General features: G+C 40.5%; 3 protein-coding genes across 3 annotated transcripts; 2 read left to right on the top strand and 1 right to left on the bottom strand.

Annotated features, from left to right (window-relative positions):
• Positions 1–694: 694 nt before the first annotated feature.
• On the top strand, positions 695–2,431 carry LOC111591912 (extensin). Its single transcript, XM_023303834.2, has 2 exons — positions 695–854; positions 926–2,431. The coding sequence occupies exons 1-2, from the start codon at positions 852–854 to the stop codon at positions 2,258–2,260; spliced, it is 1,338 nt and encodes a 445-aa protein (XP_023159602.1). The 5' UTR covers positions 695–851; the 3' UTR covers positions 2,261–2,431.
• Positions 2,432–12,209: 9,778 nt separating this feature from the next.
• Positions 12,210–13,053, top strand: LOC111591929 (translation initiation factor IF-2). Its single transcript, XM_023303859.2, has 2 exons — positions 12,210–12,284; positions 12,616–13,053. The coding sequence occupies exons 1-2, from the start codon at positions 12,282–12,284 to the stop codon at positions 13,051–13,053; spliced, it is 441 nt and encodes a 146-aa protein (XP_023159627.1). The 5' UTR covers positions 12,210–12,281.
• Positions 13,054–17,765: 4,712 nt separating this feature from the next.
• LOC111591927 (proline-rich extensin-like protein EPR1) lies at positions 17,766–18,481 on the bottom strand. Its single transcript, XM_023303857.2, has 2 exons — positions 18,413–18,481; positions 17,766–18,340 (listed from the first exon to the last, which is right to left on the bottom strand). The coding sequence occupies exons 1-2, from the start codon at positions 18,413–18,415 to the stop codon at positions 17,864–17,866; spliced, it is 480 nt and encodes a 159-aa protein (XP_023159625.1). The 5' UTR covers positions 18,416–18,481; the 3' UTR covers positions 17,766–17,863.
• Positions 18,482–20,293: the final 1,812 nt, after the last annotated feature.

Here is a 20,293-nt window from a genome sequence, read left to right as displayed (position 1 = left end):
CCCGCCTAGCTAATTGGCTTATTAATTAATTGATATTGGCATAATATTTATGCACCAGCTGGGCGGCTGTCAATTTAAATAAGCTATACAATTGTTGCCAATATAATAAATAACAGTAAATGCACACACACACACACCGAGAGAGATATGTCAGAAAGCATTTGCCGTTTTATTGAAGGCACGATTCGGTTGTTTAACCAACTTTGGCTATGATTCGCAAATGTCTAAAAATATGCAAATGCTTAGGTATTTCGCACCCACACGTTGTCATCTGTCTATACAATATTTATATATATCTGCGCCTATGAGCTGACGAGCAGCTGGATCGTAAGTATGGTTCCTGTTTAACACCTTCTAACCAGGGCCGAACGCCATAAAAACCCTAAGCACTTCGATAAAAACTAACTGGTACGCGTTGTTATTGACTTACAATCGTCGATGATTACCAGGCATCGTAATAGCTACAACAACAACAACAACAGTGGCAACAAAAGCAACATCTATAACTAACAAAGGTTGCAGCATCACGACGATGACGCTGCCTGAGCCAAGCTTCGCTTCGTCTCGTCTCGTCGGTGAGTCGAAACTTGTTAGCCGAGTGAAAAGCATTTGGGGGCCCCCGTCCATGGAGCCGCTCAGCTGGCGTAGGGGCTGCTGCGGTATAAATTCGCCAAGGGAGAACATATGGGCATCATTCGATTTTCTGATTTTGCAACGAAGACGTCGCTAGCTTCGCTCTGCACCCAGTCTCCAGTTTCCAAGTCTCTCAATTGTTCGTTCGGTTAACGTTTTGTGTTTCATTTCCAATTTGCACTCAACTGTGAGCAGCCGCGACCAATCTGTCAGCCAGCATGGTGAGTGGACAAGAGTGGTGCTCGCGGATTGATCTAGGTTTTTATTGTGCCTCTTGTTGTTCCTCTCGCAGCGCCTTCTGTTGGCCCTGGTGGCGGTGCTAGCTGCGGCCGGCGTCTCTGCGGATGTTTCGCATCTGGACACGGATTTGCGCGAGGATGGATATCATTATAAGCAGCCGTCGCAGCCGTTTCCGCCTCCGCCCACGGGCAATGGCATTGAGGATACGGGTGTGATTCCCGGACCAGGTCCTTCGGCACCGGCACCATCTTATGGCCCGCCGCAGACGCAACCACCACGTCCGCCACCGCAGCCTGCGCCTACAGCTCCGGGTCCTTCTTATGGTCCGCCACAGACGCAGCCACCACGCCCGCCACCGCAGCCTGTGCCAACAGCTCCTGGTCCTTCTTACGGACCACCGCAGACGCAACCGCCGCGCCCACCACCGCAGCCACAGCCTACTGCTCCCGGACCATCTTATGGACCACCTCAAACGCAGCCACCTCGCCAGCCGCCACAACCTGTGCCAACAGCACCAGGTCCTTCATATGGACCGCCCCAAACCCAACCTCCGCGTCCACCGCCACGACCGATACCCACGGCTCCGGGCCCTTCATACGGACCACCGCAAACTCAGCCACCGCGTCCGCAGCCACAGCCACAGCCTACAGCTCCGGGTCCGTCTTATGGTCCTCCACAGACTCAGCCTCCACCACCACCACCCGCCGGTCCGGAATATCTTCCGCCTGATCAACCTCAGCTGCCCAAACCACGTCCCACTCCGCAGCGTCCTCCACCACCTCCGCCACAGACCGAGTATGGCCCGCCACCGACGCGCCCTCAACCACCAAGTCCCCAACCACCAAGTCCACAACCACCAAGCCCCCAGCCACCGCGTCCGCAGCAACCTGGCGCTGAGTATTTGCCCCCATCTGGTCTCCCACCACCGCCCACTTATCAGCCACGCCCACCGCCAGCTAGCCCACCCGCACCACCCACCTATCAACCACGTCCACCTGCACCACCTGCACCACCTGCACCGACACCCGGTTACGTGCCACCTCCCGGACCTACCTATCAGCCACGCCCACCTGCACCACCAGCACCGCCGACATATCAGCCACGGCCTCCATCTCCGCCAGCTCCTCCAGTACCTACTCCCGGCTATGGTCCTCCTCCTCCTCCTCCTAGTCCGCCCGCACCACCCACTTACCAGCCACGGCCACCAGCACCGCCTGCACCACCTACCCAGGAGTATGGTCCTCCACCTTCTGGCCCACCAGCGCCGCCCACTTACCAGCCACGCCCACCGGCACCACCTGGTCCACCCGGACCACCCACGGACGCTGGTTCCTTGGGACCCGATGGCTACAACTACAACAAGCCTGCCAAGCCGTTTACCTTCTAGATGCTGCCAACCACCCAGACACACACATACTTACACTCTTAGTATTCTTAGCGTAAAGCTTTCTGGACCCAATTACTAGAGCCCCCGCACCCACCCGCCGGACTTTTTAGGGTACACTTTGTAAAGAAACCTTTGTAAAGCATCGCTTCCAAATAAAGTAAAATCTAAACACCAAAACCAATTACGAGTCGCTTGGTCGGTTGGTCCAGTGGTTGGCCTCCGTTTTTTGACAGCTGCTGACGCGTTCAAGATGGATGGCGAGAAGCCAGCTGAAAATATCAGCGGTTCAAGTGCATTAACAGCCGCCGGCCGGCAGTCGGGTCAAATCAATCAGCGATGCAATAGTTGCAGTTATAGATGGAGCTGCATAGGCGGAAACTCAAACAGCGTTTAATGTTTATCAAATTGCTTTGTAAATCCATAAATACATAAATCCACAAATAGCACTAGAGTGGTGCAGTGGTGCAAGCTGTTAACGCCATACTTGGGCACGCATTCAAGGCGACAAAATCAATAGAAGCGAGTCGAGCGAATCACTTGTGTTGCTCTCAATGATGCTGATGACGACGACGACGACTCAATTCCCACCAGCTGTCAGCCAGTTCATCAGTCAATCAGTCCATCAGTCATTCAATCACTTAGTCATTTAGTCAATCTGTTCATATGTCAGGCGCTTAGTCAATAAATTGTAGCTGCTTTGTTCATTAAGCTTCTCATTTTGGCGCCCGAAAAAGTGCAACTGCAACTGCAACTGGTTGTGCAATGCTCTGGCTGCCACAGGGCTTTGTTCCACACGCCAACACACATACATAATTACATAAGCATTAGAGGCATTTGGCCTTCGGAATGGCTGTAGCTGCAGCTGGACACAGAGCTGGGCTCTACTGGCTGATGCTGGGAGCTGACGAAGACACGCGCCCTTCGTCGCGACCCACTGGATTGCTTTTGATTAACGTCTTAACGAGTGTCTCTCTCGGGTGTGATTTATGTATTTTTCTGATACCCTGTAAATCATGTGATTGGCTAAGCATGGGGTATAAAAATTGTTGAATAATTAACAACTCGAGCTGAGAGTTTGCAAGACAGAATTTTTATAGAACAAGTCTTAGTTTATGTTGTGTTATATAAAAAATATATTTTCAATTGTGAATTTAGTGAAATCGATAAATATCGATTATCAAAGACAGACAACGGACTATAAATGCTCTATTAGCATAAATATTTCATGTCTTTGATAAGAAGACTTCATTTGCTAGTCGATAAAGGAGGTGTATGAGGACTATTTTATTATATGCTCTAGTCCCATACATTTTTGTCACATAGCTAGGTATTTGACGGTCGCGTATGCTCGGCTAGACTATTCCTACCTGTTGGTTTGATGTCTCTTTGTGGCTGCAGCTGCAGATTGTGGCGGACAGGCAGCTTGTAGCTAGCGTTTTTGCTTGATTTATGATTACAGCTATTGAGATTTTTGCGGCATGTCAAAAGATTCGGCACGCATTGTGCTGATTAGTTGGGAGATTCATTGTCTCTGCTCGGCTCAGAACAAGTTCATTAGTTCATCAAATGACCTTATCCAATTCTATGTAACGACACAGCTATGCCAAGCCGGAGCACAGTTTGAGACAAAGCCCGAGTATGACGCTCTCTGTCCATCCGGGTGTAATTTCCCAAACGAGTTATTCATATGCCGGCGTAGTCAGCCAGCGTTTAACACGCAAATGTAAATAATTTGAACAGTAAATGAATAACTAATACAATACAGAAAAAATGCCTTATTCGAATCGATCTCTGTATTTCTTCTCTGCGCTGATGTATCCATCTAGCTTAGCCCAGCGGCAAAATGTTTTTTATCTGCGCGCATATTAATCTCACTTCTTATTTTTGAGTCATGTAGCTAATCAAATTTATTTGTTAACAGACAAATTATAATTATGACTTAATCGATGCGGCAGGTACCATGGCAGAACCGTTTCGTCATGTTCTCTAATTACGTATACGCAACGTTAGCCCGCAGCGAACAACAAACGAAATCAGATTTTCGCAGGGCAACGCCTCTTGTAAATCAATCAAAGGCGAAATTGCCCTTGGCACAGAATTCTGCGGATTTCTACAATTCGGGCTGGCCGAACAAATAACACAAAAACTGAAAACCAACAACAAAACTTACAGAAGCAATAGTAGCCAGCAGACAGCAGCAGCCAGCACCTAACATTCAGCAGTCAGCAACGCACTTTACATTTTTTTAACACACAAACAAACATTGCGTATGATGATTTGTGTAGACGGGCCTGGCTGATAACTTATATGAAATAGTCCGTTCATATGAACGGACAGCAGCTGGCAAAAACAAATATGCTTCAAAGTCAGCCACGCATGAAATTCGTTAGCTCAATCATGATTGCGTGTATTTTGTGTTTGGATTGTGCTAAAAACAAATGTTGCTTAACTCAAGCCTAGAAGTATGCCTGAAACTTTTGAAAAATCTAAGCTTTAAGTTAATTGTTTAAGCCACTGCACAGCTTTAGTTGCTGCTTAAGGTTGGAATCCGAGCTGTTTTGAAAGTGAACTTGCTTTGAATACAACAAATTGTTATGAATGAATCGTTAAAAGCTGCTTGAGCAAAATACTACAGATATAAAGCAGTTAGTTAGGGAAATGATGACAAATTATAAATAAATATTATGCAAAACAAGGCGAAGGGAGACGACTGGTTTCAGAGAAACTCAGAACTTATTGGGCGACACAGTTCCAGATATGCAAATGGACTGTCAGCATAATCAAAATTTGCAGGCGCAGATTTATTCAACTTATTTCTTTTTATTTTTATTTATAAAATTTAAATATTAAATTAATTATTTTTTATTTATTATATTAATTATAAAATTAATACGTAATATTTTATTGAATCAACCATTTTTCTAAGCTTTGTCATGGCTATGATAGAAATCTGTTAACCTTGGCCCTTGGATGGGCATCTCTTGACCGTTTATCTCAAGCGCTCTCAGTCTTGGAGCTAGCCAGATTATGCCTCAACTAATTTGAAAACACGGCTTGAACGGCTTAATTTAAAGTTAAATTACAAATTAACAATGGGCAGATTCCCTATTTAGATTCTGTATTGGGCTTTGTCTACCAAATAGTTAAGAAAGCGATTTCAGAACTGTTTATGGCAGTCAATACAATGCTTGACCATTGTGAAGCTTAGAAAACCTGCCTGAAATATTGTAAGCTTTATTAGCATTTCTAAAAGTCTTTAAAAAAATATGTAAAATGAGAGAATTTACTAAAAGTTCCCCCAAAAAATATCTGTTAAAGAGCCTTTATTAAATCATCACATTTATGAGCAACCCCATTTTCTGAGACATATGGACCAGCCCTTAAAGCACTCCAAACATTAATTACCAGTGGATGTAATGATGCTTCGATAGAAGCTTGTGGATTATCCTTACTCCAAGCGCGAAACCTTTGATTATTTTCATCTCCTTTCAGCCATAAATTGGCTACTGCATTGTGCGCCATAATTTGGACGAAGTGCAGAATAAGTTTGACAAATAAAATCATTAATTTAATAACTAATTTCAACAATTTGTAAGCTTAATTGTTAAATGTCAACTTAATCTCAATAAAAATCAATTACCAGCTATTAAATGAATTGGCAAAAAAAACAGTGTTGGCAACTCAAAGTTGTTATACTCTAATAAAAATAATCCACTTTTACGTTTTTGTGTTTAAATTCCGTTTTAAGTGATCAAGCAGCTATGCCTTTGCTCTACATATATCAAAACTCTTGGACATCTTAGCTATAAGAAGCGGTTAAATATTCTTTATAAGAAACAAGGACTCGATTGCCATTAAATAAGTATTTTTGTACTCCATTCACAGTTAAGCTAATTTCATTTAATTAATGCAGCCCACTTCCTTGTGATTCGATTGTAATTAGCTGATATTAACAGAAATACAAATACAGAAAACGCTCACGCGCTTTTTTCTGCACAATTGCAGCGCATTAGCTGCAAATTAATCAATTGCTTTATAGACGTTTAACCACAATTAACCTTCTATGCGTTCAAGTGATTGCAAATAAATCAATATCTTTTCTAAGTAGCAGTTCCAAACAAAAAAAAAAAAACAACAACAACAACAGCAGCGAGAATTGGCAGCTGCGAATTATGAATTATAACCGAAGCGCGAACAAAATCGTTTAGCGGCAAAAAATGAAAAATTTGGCAATTAATAATGGCCATATTCCCGGCTTGTGAACAGCGGCTTATTAGTTGAGCCATTGTTTAAAAAATAAACATTGATACACAAATACGGGCGGCCTATAAGCTCTTGCAATTGTTTCGATTTGGTTTTGGTTTTCCAACAACGATTTCCATAATATCAAGGCGCACAAAAACATTTTGTTAGGCTATTAAAATTCAATTAAAATATTTACAAAGCCCAAGCAGATCACAGATCTCTGAACATTGACAATTATAAATATATATATAGCAACAGATATATATATATATATATATTTATGTATATGTATGTGAACCATATATAGAGTGAACCATTCATAATGCCTCTGGGTGGCTTTTGTCACGCAAATGCTGTTAAAAACTTTGTCGACGGGCCGGAAACCGGCTACTGCTCTGAATCGAGTCGTGAAACAATTAACGGCACGTCAAATGTGCGTTGTGCAGCGGTTCAACTGGAGCTAACCACCACCAACAACAACAACAACACAAATAATAATAATGTAGCCACAATGTGGGTCGTGCGCCGTGAGGGCCTCCAGCCACTGACAGGCACTTGTCAAAGAAAAATCCATAAGACGTGTCAAACACAAATCAAATGCAAATGAGGCACCGAGCAGCGAGCGAGCTGAAAGAAACCACCAGAAAAATTAAATTATCCAATGTTTACAATCTCTTTACAAATTTTAACCTTGGCCTTACACACACACAGCCGCATCAACAGCAGCAGCAGTAGCATTCAAGTCATTTATAAGATGCACAGACGTAGGCAAACAAAGCCTTAGCCAAATAAAGCGCAGCTAAAGCGAAACAATGTCAGAGCAGTTACTTATCTTTTAATCCACACACGCACACACGCACACACTCACATACACTCACACACACACAGATACACCGGGCTTATATATCTTTACAGCAGCAATTAGCTGGGCCATTGACACTGCTTGGCTTAGAACTTTTACAGCAGCGCGGTCTTGGCCAGACTTTGTGGCGGGATCAGTCTTAGCTTTGCCCGCCAAACCACGTCACGTGTTAGTCTTAGCTAAAAACAGAAAACGAGTTCTGGCAGATGCTTAGACGCAGATAAAGGAAATTTGCATTTGTGCAAATTAACTTGAATGGCAGATAAATAAGTATAAACATTTAAATCAACGAGTTTTTTCTTGGCTAAGTGCTGCGAGAACGGGTTAGATCGATAGTTATCAGTGGCAGCTCATGTTAAGCTATGAACTAGATTTGTCACCGCCAAAACAAAAATATGAATGAAGATCAAACGAGTTTCGGCTCAAGCATTTTCTACCTCTATCAATTGTCAATTGTTCAATGTGCCGATGCAGAAGTTCAAAGTGTCAAACGGCGGCACGAGCCGCGCTGCGTTAAAGGTGCTAAATTGTTAAGCGTCTTGGCCATCGCCGAATTGGCTGGCCAACGGGCAGCTGCCACCATAATTATCAAGTTTTATTATGTTTTTATTTTTAAAGCTATATATATATAATAGCTAATTACTAAGTTAAATAACGATTAGATTCAGCTTAGCGGCGCTGGCGCGCAGTTCTATGCTGGATCGTTCGATCTACGTCTCATTTGCATAATGAATTCTCTGTTGCCAATTTAATTTTAGCATCTGTGGATCAGACTTTCACAAAGCGCGCGTGTCGCCATCAAGAACGGGAATCGAAATGGAGGAATCAAAAAGAAAATAAAGCTGTGACATTTAGGAAGAGGAATTAACAAGACATAAAAAGAACTGTTCCAGTGGCTCGAATGGCTGAAAATCTTGCTAAATCTATGTTGAGCTGAATGCGGAGGCGGAAATAATGCGTAACATTTGTTTATTTGCTCGAGCAGCTATTTAAATAAACTTTATTGAAGCATTTATAAATCACTCGAGTGCTCAACACATTCTACAAGTCTGCCTGCCTAACTATCCGTTTGCTAGCACAAATGCCAACTTTATGAAATACTCCAATAACTTTTAAATGCTTACGACTTGCTTTGATTAAGAGCTATGCGAACTGAATGTACACTTAAAACTATTTGATAAGGGTAAATCTGTTCTGTTCTCGAAGTTTCTGCGTCGCAGAGCCGCAAGTTGCATAAAATTAAATTTTATTCTGATAGCAGAAATATTCGTTTAAAGCGGACAAAGTTCAAATTCAAGGCTTAAATTTGGAGTAGAATAAATAAAATATTTATATGCATAAATGTTTATTAATATTAACAAAATAAAATACAGTTTTTAGTGCAGCATTTTTAATTTAATCCTTAAGTTTCAATAGAAAAATATAAAAATACTTTAAAAAATTGCTAATTATATTAAATTTTTATTTCAATTTAATGAGTTTTTAATTTATATTTATTACCAATAAAATGAAAAGTTATATACAACAATATATATACAATAAATATATTAATATTAATATTGTGAATACAATAAATATATTAAACGCATCATAGAATTCTTAGAAACTGTTTGCAATAATTTATTTATTTTTTAAAGTACCAAGAAAGATATTTCTCATATATATTTATAAAATTGAATTCAATTTCTTTTAGTTATAATGTTAATATTTGAGCTAAAAAAAATAAATGTGTTTTTTATTAAAGCATTTTATTTAATATTAATAAAAAATAGAACTAATGAATTTTCAGATGGTTTCTAAATTTTCAAAAAAAAAAAAAATATATAAAAATGTAAATTAATAAAATTTGTCTTCCACGACTAAGAGTCCTTACAGTACATTACTTTTAGTACATTCACTAAGACATGTCCTCCGACTGCATTAACTCTAGTTATATCTTTCTTCTATCCAAATGGAGTTAGTGTATGGAGCACTTCGTTGCTTGGTGCTTCTGCTTAACTTTGTTCATATTTAATTGAATATTTATAATGCTAATGCGAGCTGCTGCGTTGGTGAATGTGCGGAAACATGTCAGTTATTTACGATTCATTGTTTTGGACACTTGACAAAATCACTTCAAAGTGGCTGACAGGAGCGGGTCAGCAACAACAACAACAACAACAATAACAACAGCAACAATAGCACATATTTGTATATGAACAGCTTGGCTAATTCGCTAGCTAAAGAATTTTAATTTGATATGCTTTTGGCCAAGGCTGGCGAAGACTGCAACATGATATAAATTGTGTAATTTTTGCAGCTTCGCTTAATTTATGGGCTCTTGTGGTTCGCAGTCAATTGTCAATTTATGCTAAAGATGCGCAAAGAAGAAGCGCTAACGCCAGCTATAGCAACTTAATTTGGCATTGCGTATACGCCTTGTGCGCCGACATCCGATTGAAATGTTAAAGAAAAACAAACGCTGCTCTATCTGTGTGGACAATAGCGATAAACCGCTCGATGACTTTGTTCGGCCAATGCAAATTTTATAAGTCTTGTTGGTATTTACACGGCTCATTCAAATGCAAAATTAAAAGCGAAAACAACCGGCAGCCGTCGCAGAACGAGGCGTGTCTCACAAAACAAATTTGTAGACGTGGGAATTGGCTAGTATTCAGTACGGCTTCGGCATCATCAGCATTTTATGTTTGGCTTAATGCTCCTTCTTTTGTTGCTCTCGCCGTTATGGCATCTTGGCCAACAGGTCGTATACTCTATCGCTATCTAGACACGTGTATACTATACTAGCTGAAACTATTGTCACGCCTCGCTTTAATCATTATAATTAGCTGAGTTGGGGAGTTGACCAATTGAGTCGAGGCTAGACTTCTTTTTTGGGGCGGCTTCAATTCGACCAGCTTTTAGTGCGTTCAGCTAATGATGCGACACTTTTAACTCCATAAATATAATAAATTTGAAGCACATGTATCGATTGCCGGCATTTAAGGCAGCTCACGGCTTTAAATTCGGTTTTTCTTTGATTTTGTGATTGGTTCGTACCGGTTCTACCCTGCCATGCTTTGACTATGCTAATTTGGCTGGCAACGTTTGTGTTTTGGTTCCGGTGCTGTCAAAGATGGCAGAAGATGAAATGATAAACATATTCATATTAGATGATTGCTGCCATAAAATATATAAAAATAGGTTGTATTTCTTTTAAACTGCCATCCTATTCAATTCACAACAACTCAATAAATCTGCCACGCCCTGCCACAGATTTATGCCACTGATACCGATGTATCGGCAACTGCCTTCGTTTAGTTTCCGTTTTCCATATAAAATGACAATCGAATCGAGAAACGAATAAAGCCAAATTAAAATATGAACAAAATATTGACGCAAGCAGCCCGCAAGCGACGCGTCGCGTCACGTCGCCTCTGGTCGTCCACATGGATCCATAGCTAATGGCAGATTTATCGCCGCTTAGTTTCTTGACTTGAAATTTAATATGCCAACAAAGTCGTTATTAATTACTTTTCAATTTTCTAATAACCGTAAAAATATCGATAAATTGTTTCGCAACTATGTGCAGCTGGTTGACTATTTGTTAAGAATTTGTCTGCTCATGTTTTGCGATGACAAAGATTCAATTAATCAAGGCGCACAGCCTCCGCCGCACAAGTGAAAGGCGGCATGATGTCACACCCAGTTAGAACGCGAAACCAGTAAACGAAGTTCTAACTTACTTTAGGCCAGCTCAGTGGCATTTCCTCCACTCCAGCCTTGATGCCAAAAGCAGCGACATCAAGAGCTCAAATTCAGACCAGGTGAATGTATTTCCCCCACACAAATGTTTTTTTTTTATTTATGTTTGGTTTTGGTTTCTTCATTTTTATATTTGTTAAACGGAAATGATATTTGTTTGCTTGAAAGCCGTTAAATTTGTTATTAGTTTGCAGCAGAGGTCAAGTGAGCAGACAAACAATTGTACGAGCAAGACAATCTACACATCATGTGTTGCTATAGCAGATAAATCTAATGCCATGTAAGCCAGTTGTGAGCGAGTGTGACAAAACAAGCGGCACGCCCCTAATTATGCAGATTTATGAGGCAGTAAATTAAGACAACAACAAATAACAAAAATGTCTGCATAATTAGAGGGCTATACTTCATCGAAGTGTTGGCCAAAAATATTATTCTTACAAAATGTTATGCAAATTGGAGCGAAGAGCGAGAATAGCACAAAAGACTTAGGCAGCGAACTCCAATTGAGCCACGAGCCGTGCCAAGCACAGCGCAGCACTTAAGAGAGTCGAAATGTGAATGACAGAGAAAGAGAGTGCGTGAGAGAGACAGAGAGAGTGTGTGTGTGTGTGTGTGTGTGTGATCGAGTTGAACTCTTAAATGGTCAAACTATCTTCTTTTGTTTTTGAACTCTTCGCTGATGCGTCACGGCTCGTGACGACACCAAAGTGATTGTGATTGTGATTGTGATTGTCTACTAATTCGGCAGATGCTCGGGCATGCGGCCACTTCTAGCTGCGGTTTCTATCCAACCAATATCGTATTATATAATTTAAATTTTGATTTGAATTTGTTTGATGTTGTTAAAAGTTACTGTTGTTGTTCAACTGGCCGTTGTTGCTGTTGCTGCTTCTGCTGCTGCTGTTGCTGTTACTTTATTTATAACACCGTATATGTGTGTGTGCGTGTGTGAGTGTGTTTCTTATTTTTTGGCGGTCGTCGCTTTACGCTGCTTCTCTTAGACCCACATAGCGAACCGGACGGGCCAGATATAGTATAAATTTCATAGAAACAGCCCAGCTCATCATCATTTGTGCTTTGAACTTCTTAAGTGTAAATTGCTCGTGCGCTTCTGGACGAGAAATTTTTTGCGTAATCCAACGAATCGAAAACATATTTAAACTTAACAAAATGGTATGTGATCCTCGCAGGAATTATGACGAGTGCTCGCAGTGAACGAAGGACCAACGACAAGAAATTGTGCTCAAGCTCGAATGCAAATTATATTTATTTCGGCTAGTCATTTCCATACGTGTGCGTGTGTGTGTATAAAAATAAGAATAAGAATAAGAATTGTATTGAAGTGCTTCCAGTTCAAGTGTACGACTTCATTGCCAGCTGACAGGCTCGAGTGGGCACTCGTCTGCATTCCATTCGCGCCCAGGCTAAAGCTAAATATAGACTAAAACAGCGAGAACCAATCCAATTTCAAGTGTACTTCAATTTTTGCTCTTGTTTCCGGCAGAAATTCTTCGTGTTTGTTGCTTTGGCGCTGCTTGGCTGTGCGAGTGCTGCCCAGCTGCCCGATTCGGCCACTCAGGGGCCCAATCCACAGGACATTGCGACACCCGAACCGGAATACATTGACATCGATGAACCAGCACCAGCTGCCCCAGCGCCGCGTCCAAATGTGCAACGGAACCTGGCTGTGGCGCCTGTGCCCCGTCCAGTGATTGGCCTGCCCCGTCAAGTGTCTGTGGCCCGTCCCATTCCCGTCGCCCGTCCCATTGCCGTGGCCCAACCCATCGCCTATGCCCAGCAGTCGATCCAGCAGCGTGCCCAGTATCTGCCCCCATTCGCTCAGCAGCAGCAGGTCGCAGGACATGCGTACAGCAGCCAGGCCGGCTATCAGTATCGTCGTCCAGTCTATGTAAGACGCGTCTATCGCCAGCGCCGCTACTAGAGAGGGGCGATGCCTAGCAATTAACTTTTGTCTATTTAATATATCTAATTTCTATATGATTTCTAATATGTTTTTGCCTGTTTTTTATTTACACACAATATTTCTTCTCTTTCTCCCTATTTCACTGCCTTTCCACCCAACTACTTCCGTTCCTGAATCCCACTCCTACTACTACTACTATTACTACCATCTACTATCTACGCAAATGGAACTGCTATCGCAACCGTTAGCATTAACCCACGCACACATTAAATATAAAAAAAAACAAAAACTCTCTACAGCAACTATCGCATCTAACCAAATCCTAATCAAAGGCGTTTCTTCACACGAAATGCTCTCGATACAAACACTAAACATCAAAAGTACAAAGAGACAAATGAAGTTCGGAAGACGAAATCGAAATCGAAATCGAAGTATTTAGTTATTGTTGAATTGCAAACTCCAAAATAAATAAAAAATAAATAAATAAAAAAGAAATAAATTATTTTGTAAAAGAAATAACAACAACAAATTGCTCTTGAGTATGGTAATGTTTCATATTTGTGGGGCCAAGGTCTGTGAATGATACGCCATATCGAAGCATGACTTTAATTATAGCATTCACAGCCCAACAAAGCCAAGCCATATGGAGATGCCTTATGTGTCGAACAATGCACACAGATTGGTTCTTATTTCCAGTATTCGGCAGCCGTTGCCCGTTACCCGTTTCCAGCTGCCCGACATCCGACATCCGACTAGTAGTAAGCCATCATTAATCACGAAATCAATTGAAGATCTCTGCGTACTTGTCTCTATGGGAACCGTGTACCATTTGCATACGGAAGCTGTCTGGAGACGTATAGAGAGATGGCCCACCTTGATTATTTCTATGCAATTTTCGGCTACTATAATACTTCATCTCTTTAACTTAGTTACTATTTAGAACTGGGGTTTTTTGTATATTTAACGACAGTTGGATCTCGGTAAAGACGCAAATTCACTAAACTACTTTCAAAATAAATTAAATGAACCGGTTTACGATCTCAGGTTTTTTCTAATTTGTTGCTTCTGCTGCTAGATCGTCTCCAAAAGTGTAAACAAATGAGTTAGGGAGCCTTTCTAACGGCAGAGTCAACTTGACTTGACTAGGCAAAGTGCTCTTGATTGACGAATTGATTGACGCTGTGACAATATGATAAACGCTGTGTTCTGCAATGATCTGCCCACCTTATCATTGATTAAAACAACTTATTCACTCATCTCACTTAATCGAATAGTATAACATTGACAATCTCTACAAACTGTTATGCAGCAAAGCTTTTCGATGTAGCATATTTTTAGGATCCGCAACGCTACAGCCTAAGAGTTGGCACTACACTTTGAAAAATAAAATAAAATAATTATATCTTTGGCTATGGTTGCAATAAACTGAAGTAGTTATGTAGATCGGAGAACGTCTGTCATGAAGTCAAGTCTTTTACGAATATTCTTTTTGAATTGATTTTCTTGTTATGTGGCAGAGATCTTTACATACGTTTCAGAAAAATATTTTTCATGAAATTTGCCTTGGTTTCGAAATCAATTTTCATTGGCTGTGGCTCTATCAAATCAAATCCAATTTCGATTGATTTCTTCTGCTTAATGATATTCAAATGGGCAACAATCTTAATAACATCTTTAATAATTATTATTCCATAACTTAGATTACAATATTAGATAGCTTCGAGCTAAATGAAGTATGAACTTAGAATTATCTAAATGTCTGATATTTGATATACTTTGGTATGCTTGGGAATAGAATATCGGTTCGAAATTTTTGAATTTTTAATATATGCCAAAAAAAAAGATATTTATCGTTGTTATGGAAGTTATAAAAATGACAGCATACTTGAGTTTATCTGAATATAGTTGCCACACACAAATGATTCGAAGCATGCATTATTGATGTGACCTGGACTTATTGGATTATCGTTCCACATTTCTCCTGCAGTGGGAGACAAATATTGGTTTGGTTAGAGATTGCGTGAAACAGACTGGAATAGCAACGATGCGACTATCATTGTTTCTAATACAACCATTACCTCTGGCGACATAGGGGACACGTGCGCAATGCTGTAACAAAGAGTTAATTTAGATATTCCACATCCGTAGGGTGGGGCTTGCCATGATTATCCACCAGCATACCAAAGTACTACGCCCGGCAGACTTATGATAGAGGCTGTTTGTACGGCATACTAACAGTAAAAATTGACTTTTTTGAAAAGTATTTCCCGTTGGCTAGACCATAGTCTTAAACAATAAAACTTGCACTAATAAAAAACTGGCAGTACGCTGTAGGCAGATACTGATTCTGATGCGTTCTGTTTGCATGTGAGTTCAACTTGATAGCCACGCTTTGAGAAAACCTATTGGATCACCTATTCGTATCAACAGTCAAAAGTTAACTATATTCTCAGCTATAATTGATTCGTTCATTTCCATTCGCCGCACTTATACAATAAATTCGACTATGTTTTCGTCACGCTCTTCGCTTCGGCTCACTATTTGCGGTTAATAAATGTAGTAAACTCCTTAAACCACAATAAGAAGGATGTCTAACGCGCATCGGGCATTTATTTTAATACAACTTTTGACACTGTGGATGTGGAGTGGAAATGCACACTGCTGCAATATGGCTATGTATAGCTTTACGATAAATTCCATGTCGAAATGTTCGGATTTTCCAAAAGCAGTCGGTATAATTGGAAGTAGTACTTGTACGGTTGGATTATGTGGCGATGGTAAATTTCCTGGGCCGTGTTGCGGCGTGGGCCGTTGCAATATTTTCTGTTGTAATTGCGATCAAGGCTGTTGGCCGAACGTCAAAGAAGCGCTCGCAATTTATCTTTCGCGTGTTTAAAGCTTATACAACCCCGAATAAAAACTTATAAAAACTTTCTTATAATGTGTAAGCGTGTTCATCATATATCTAAATTGAATATGGAGCTAACTAAAGAGCAGATAGCTAAAAAGGGGCTAAAAGTATTTGACAATCATAATCGATTCGAAATTAGATAACATTTTCGTCACACTTTCCGCCTGGGCTCGCTTCTTTAATGATAATAATAATAACCATGTCTATGTCGCATTTGTCATTTACTTTAATAAACGATGGTGGACTTCAATTCGTTTTAGTTATTTATAGCGGAACGGAATTGAAATGGTCAAGCAACAGTCCTGAAAGGAACATGCAAGATGGGCAAAAAACTGCTAAAAGTCTATATATAAGCTAGGCATTTGATAACATGCTTAGATAATAAATGCTGTAACCTTTGTTTGGCTTCAACATATTGGAAACATGGGATCTATCAGCCCGTTGCCTTACGATTCCTACTGAATATTAGAAATTCTCTTCAGAAATCTTCGAAATTCGCAGCAGCCTTTCTCTTTTTGCTTGCCATCTTAGCAAATTCTTGCATAAAATAATCAAATCGTTATGTTGAAAACCAGTTGCAAGCCGAATGGAACAACCAGCTTAATGCGAGACTTAAGGAACTGCGCTGATGGTTGAAATATAATTTATAACCTATGTGTATTCGCATATAAACGGACCCGATGGCAGTAAGCACTGCAAATGAAAACATTTAAGTCATTCAAGCGAAATTATCTAATTAATTAGCATATTGCTAGGATGGCGTGTGGAGCGGGTGGCTAACTGGTTTCATTCGGTATTAGATCATATGCTCAATTTCCATATAGACTCGTTGAGCTTATTCGGCTACTTAACTGAACTGAAAACGAATGCCGCAAAGCAAGTGCCAGCTCGGATCGGGCAGTGAACGTTATTTATTTCCTGTTCGCATTTGGTTTCACTTTCACGCAGATATGTGGGCGTTAATTGGTCGGACGGAGGGCGGGCAGAATCTTCACACCTTGCGGCCGACAACAATGCCGGCGATTGTGGGTGCCATAAATCAGCAGCGCCATTGGGGGTACTGTGCCACAACGAATCAGCATCGCAGCTTGTTTGGCTTCAATTACTCACGCGAATTAACAAATGAGTAAACGGCCCAATAAATCAACACGCAATATGTGAAGAATTTTGTTGATACCATCACGAACCGCCTTCATCTAGTGGGTGTTCAAACTCGAGCAAAGCTCAAAAACCTGGACCGACTCAGCCCACACTGAAGCCGCACGAAACGGTTTATGGCGCATGTGTTGTTCGAGTATTATAAAAAATTCAGCGGTATTCGATGAGGCATAATTATATTGTCGTGGCCCTCAAACTAAGCAGGTAATTAGATCTTAAGCTGGAGTTTCCCCGCCAAGCTGACAAGTTAAAGTTTAAGTTTAATACTTAACAATATTATAAATCTGACATATTTTATAGGTAACTCTAGCAGCATAGATCAGAAGACTTTCGCTACATAATCCCAAGTTCAAGTTCACATTTAAAGCTTAAGTTTATGTTTCATATTTCTAAAAATGCAAATGGCTATCACAACTCGAAGAAATTATGACTCAACAGAGTTAAATATAATTGTCAATATGGAGAAGATCCCATAGAAAGATAAGCTGCAACATGTTTTTCCACTTCTCTTAGAACTAGAAATAGAGAAGCTCAGGCAGAAAAAATATTTCATATTTTCAAGTTAGTTTCGGTCTCGCTTCTAAAACATATTTTAAACATATTCAAAGGTCACAACTGTATGTATTTAGGTACTTATTTATTTATTCGATGGAAGACTAAATAATTAACTGGACAATTTACAAATACAAATAGAGCGATACAGTTAGGTATATACACATGGCGTAATATCAGTTGGCAAACTTGGCTTAAACAATTGGCTTAGTAGAAGAAGGGCGTAGCTGGTTTATTGTAGTGGTATCCATCGTTGCTGTGTGGCTCCACAATCTGCTGCGGTGGCAGGTAGACGTGGTTCGGTTCCAGTGGTGCGGCATATGATGGTATGGGTATCTCGTAGGTGGGCGCCACTGGGGTGGGTGGCAAGTAGGTCTCAGGCTGCAGCACTTCATGCACTTGTGGTGCGGGCGGCAAATATACTGGTTTGGGTGGTGTAGGTGGCAGATAGGTCGGCTTTGGCTGCTGTGGTGGCAAGTAGGTGGGCTGCGGCACCTCGGGCTGCTTAACGGGCAGGTAAACAGGTGCTGGTGTTGGCAGCTCGAATGGTATGCTCGGTGGTTCATAGTTATAGCCAGGATGCGCCCGCTCCTCATGATGGTGATGGTGATGCTCGTGGCCAAACAGATGGGAAACGTCGGCGGCGACCAGCGCCAGGCTGAACAAAACTAGCACAAGGACTTTCTAATTGCCAAAGAGCGATGGGATTAGAAGAAATGATTTCACAATTCAATAATTCTTATATACAAAACTAACCATTTTAGCGGATCACAGTTCTTGGTACAACGTTCTCGATGCGTTGACTGCTCTGAAATGAATTAGTTTACGGCAAATGCTTCTTTATTTATACAACAATCGAGAACCGCGCGCGCAATAGAGCAGTCTCCATCGCGGTCTAAGCCTCCCTCTACTTGTCCCTCTCCCTCTCGCTCTCCCTCTCAGTGGCCGTCTCCGGTCTGACGATGCGTTGATCGCTGTCAGAAGCTGAGCTAGAGTTCGTCTCAGCGCCCCCTTTAACGGCATTCGCATATAAATTCTATTAATTCTCTTTTAATTTCCAATGGCCTTTGGTTTTGCTGTTGCTCTGCATGAACCGGACATTAAATCTGCACTTAATTATAAGCCTGAGGAATAGCTAAGGCGTTACAGATTCAAACACACTTAAATTGGGCCATTTGCATATTCCTAAAGCTCTATGTGACGTCTTGAAGAAGAACCCAATGAATAAATCAGAGTTGGCTAAGCATTCGCTTGTAAATATATTCTGAAATTAAAATATTTTAACTTTGCATGAATATCGATTAATAATATCTTTCATCTATATCTATATGATTTGAGAAATTTATAATTCTTGTTATAAATAAAATAATTTAATTTTATTATAGGCATCGGTTTGTCCGCCTGGCATCATACGAGTTCTTAATGAAATGAGTCTGTATTTAAATATATTTCTTTGCTAGAGTATTTAATATTCGACATTCTAATTATAACGGTGCCTAGTCGTGTTTTCTATCTCCGACAGCCATAAACGCCTCCGATTTGAAATGAGTATTTAAAAGACTTTGCAGAGTTTTGTGTTTATTGATTTCTGGGTTTTACGAGCTTCACTAGTTTTGGCCAAGATTGCGAGGCAGCACAATCGATTGGCCTCAGTCGATCGATTGGCCGATCATCTCGGGACTGAAAGAGGTCAACAAAAGGCAACAAAATCGAGCCACGCTGCCGGCTGCAATTGGCAATTAGCGATTTTGTTTAATGTTATTTGTTTCTCTCTTCTTTGTAACAGACACCACTCGGCGGCTTCAATATGAATTCCCACAGCAACCGCAGCCACAGCTCGACATCATTATTCATTTTCAAACTTATACCACGATAATTATAGACTCGATCAATAGCTGCAAGTGTTGAAGCTCAGCATCAGATGCTGCGCGTAGCGCGTGCTTTGGGTCTCGAAAATAGACTGCGACAGCATTTGATTAGATGCTTTTGTTTTTGTTTCTGTTTTTTTTTTTTTCGGACTGGAACCTTTTTAGTTACACACATCGATATTGAAAGCTGACCTTAGACAATAGCCAATTAGTCGTAATGGCCTCTGATGAAAGACCATTTGCTGCCGAACAAAGCTGATGAGGCTTGACGACATGATGATGACACGATTTGCATGGAATTGGAGCAGATTAGAGATTGAATAAGATTATGGAAATATTTTCAGTGATATTTTCGATAAGCCAGACTATTGCTTCAGCTGGCATTCATCTAGCTTGTCCGATATCAAATATTTCTTACTATATTCTAATATAATTATAAGAATAACAATATTAAAAAAATAATAAAAATAATAAATATTAAGAGAAATATTTTTTTTATTGAATAATCTTAATCAAATCTGTGGACAGGGTATACCATAGTCAATCAATTAATCTCCACTCATCCGTAATTTCTTTTACAAACAGCCTTGACTTCACCTGCGCTCTCCTGCTGTGCAGTGTAAATAAGCTACCATTGAGTATTAATTGAAAAAATATTAATTAATTACAAGTGTATGGAATATGAATCTAATTATCGATTATAATTGATATCGATAAGACGCTTCTGGGTAAATAAACACATATTTATGTAGATTTTCTAATATGCTTT

The sequence above is a fragment of the Drosophila hydei genome, unplaced genomic scaffold (genome assembly GCF_003285905.1).
Source record: "Drosophila hydei strain 15085-1641.00,03,60 unplaced genomic scaffold, DhydRS2 tig00000283-arrow-arrow-pilon, whole genome shotgun sequence".
NCBI classification, from domain to species: domain Eukaryota; kingdom Metazoa; phylum Arthropoda; class Insecta; order Diptera; family Drosophilidae; genus Drosophila; species Drosophila hydei.
The sequence above is the reverse complement of the archived record's forward strand: the minus strand, read 5'-3'. Positions and strand labels throughout refer to the sequence as shown.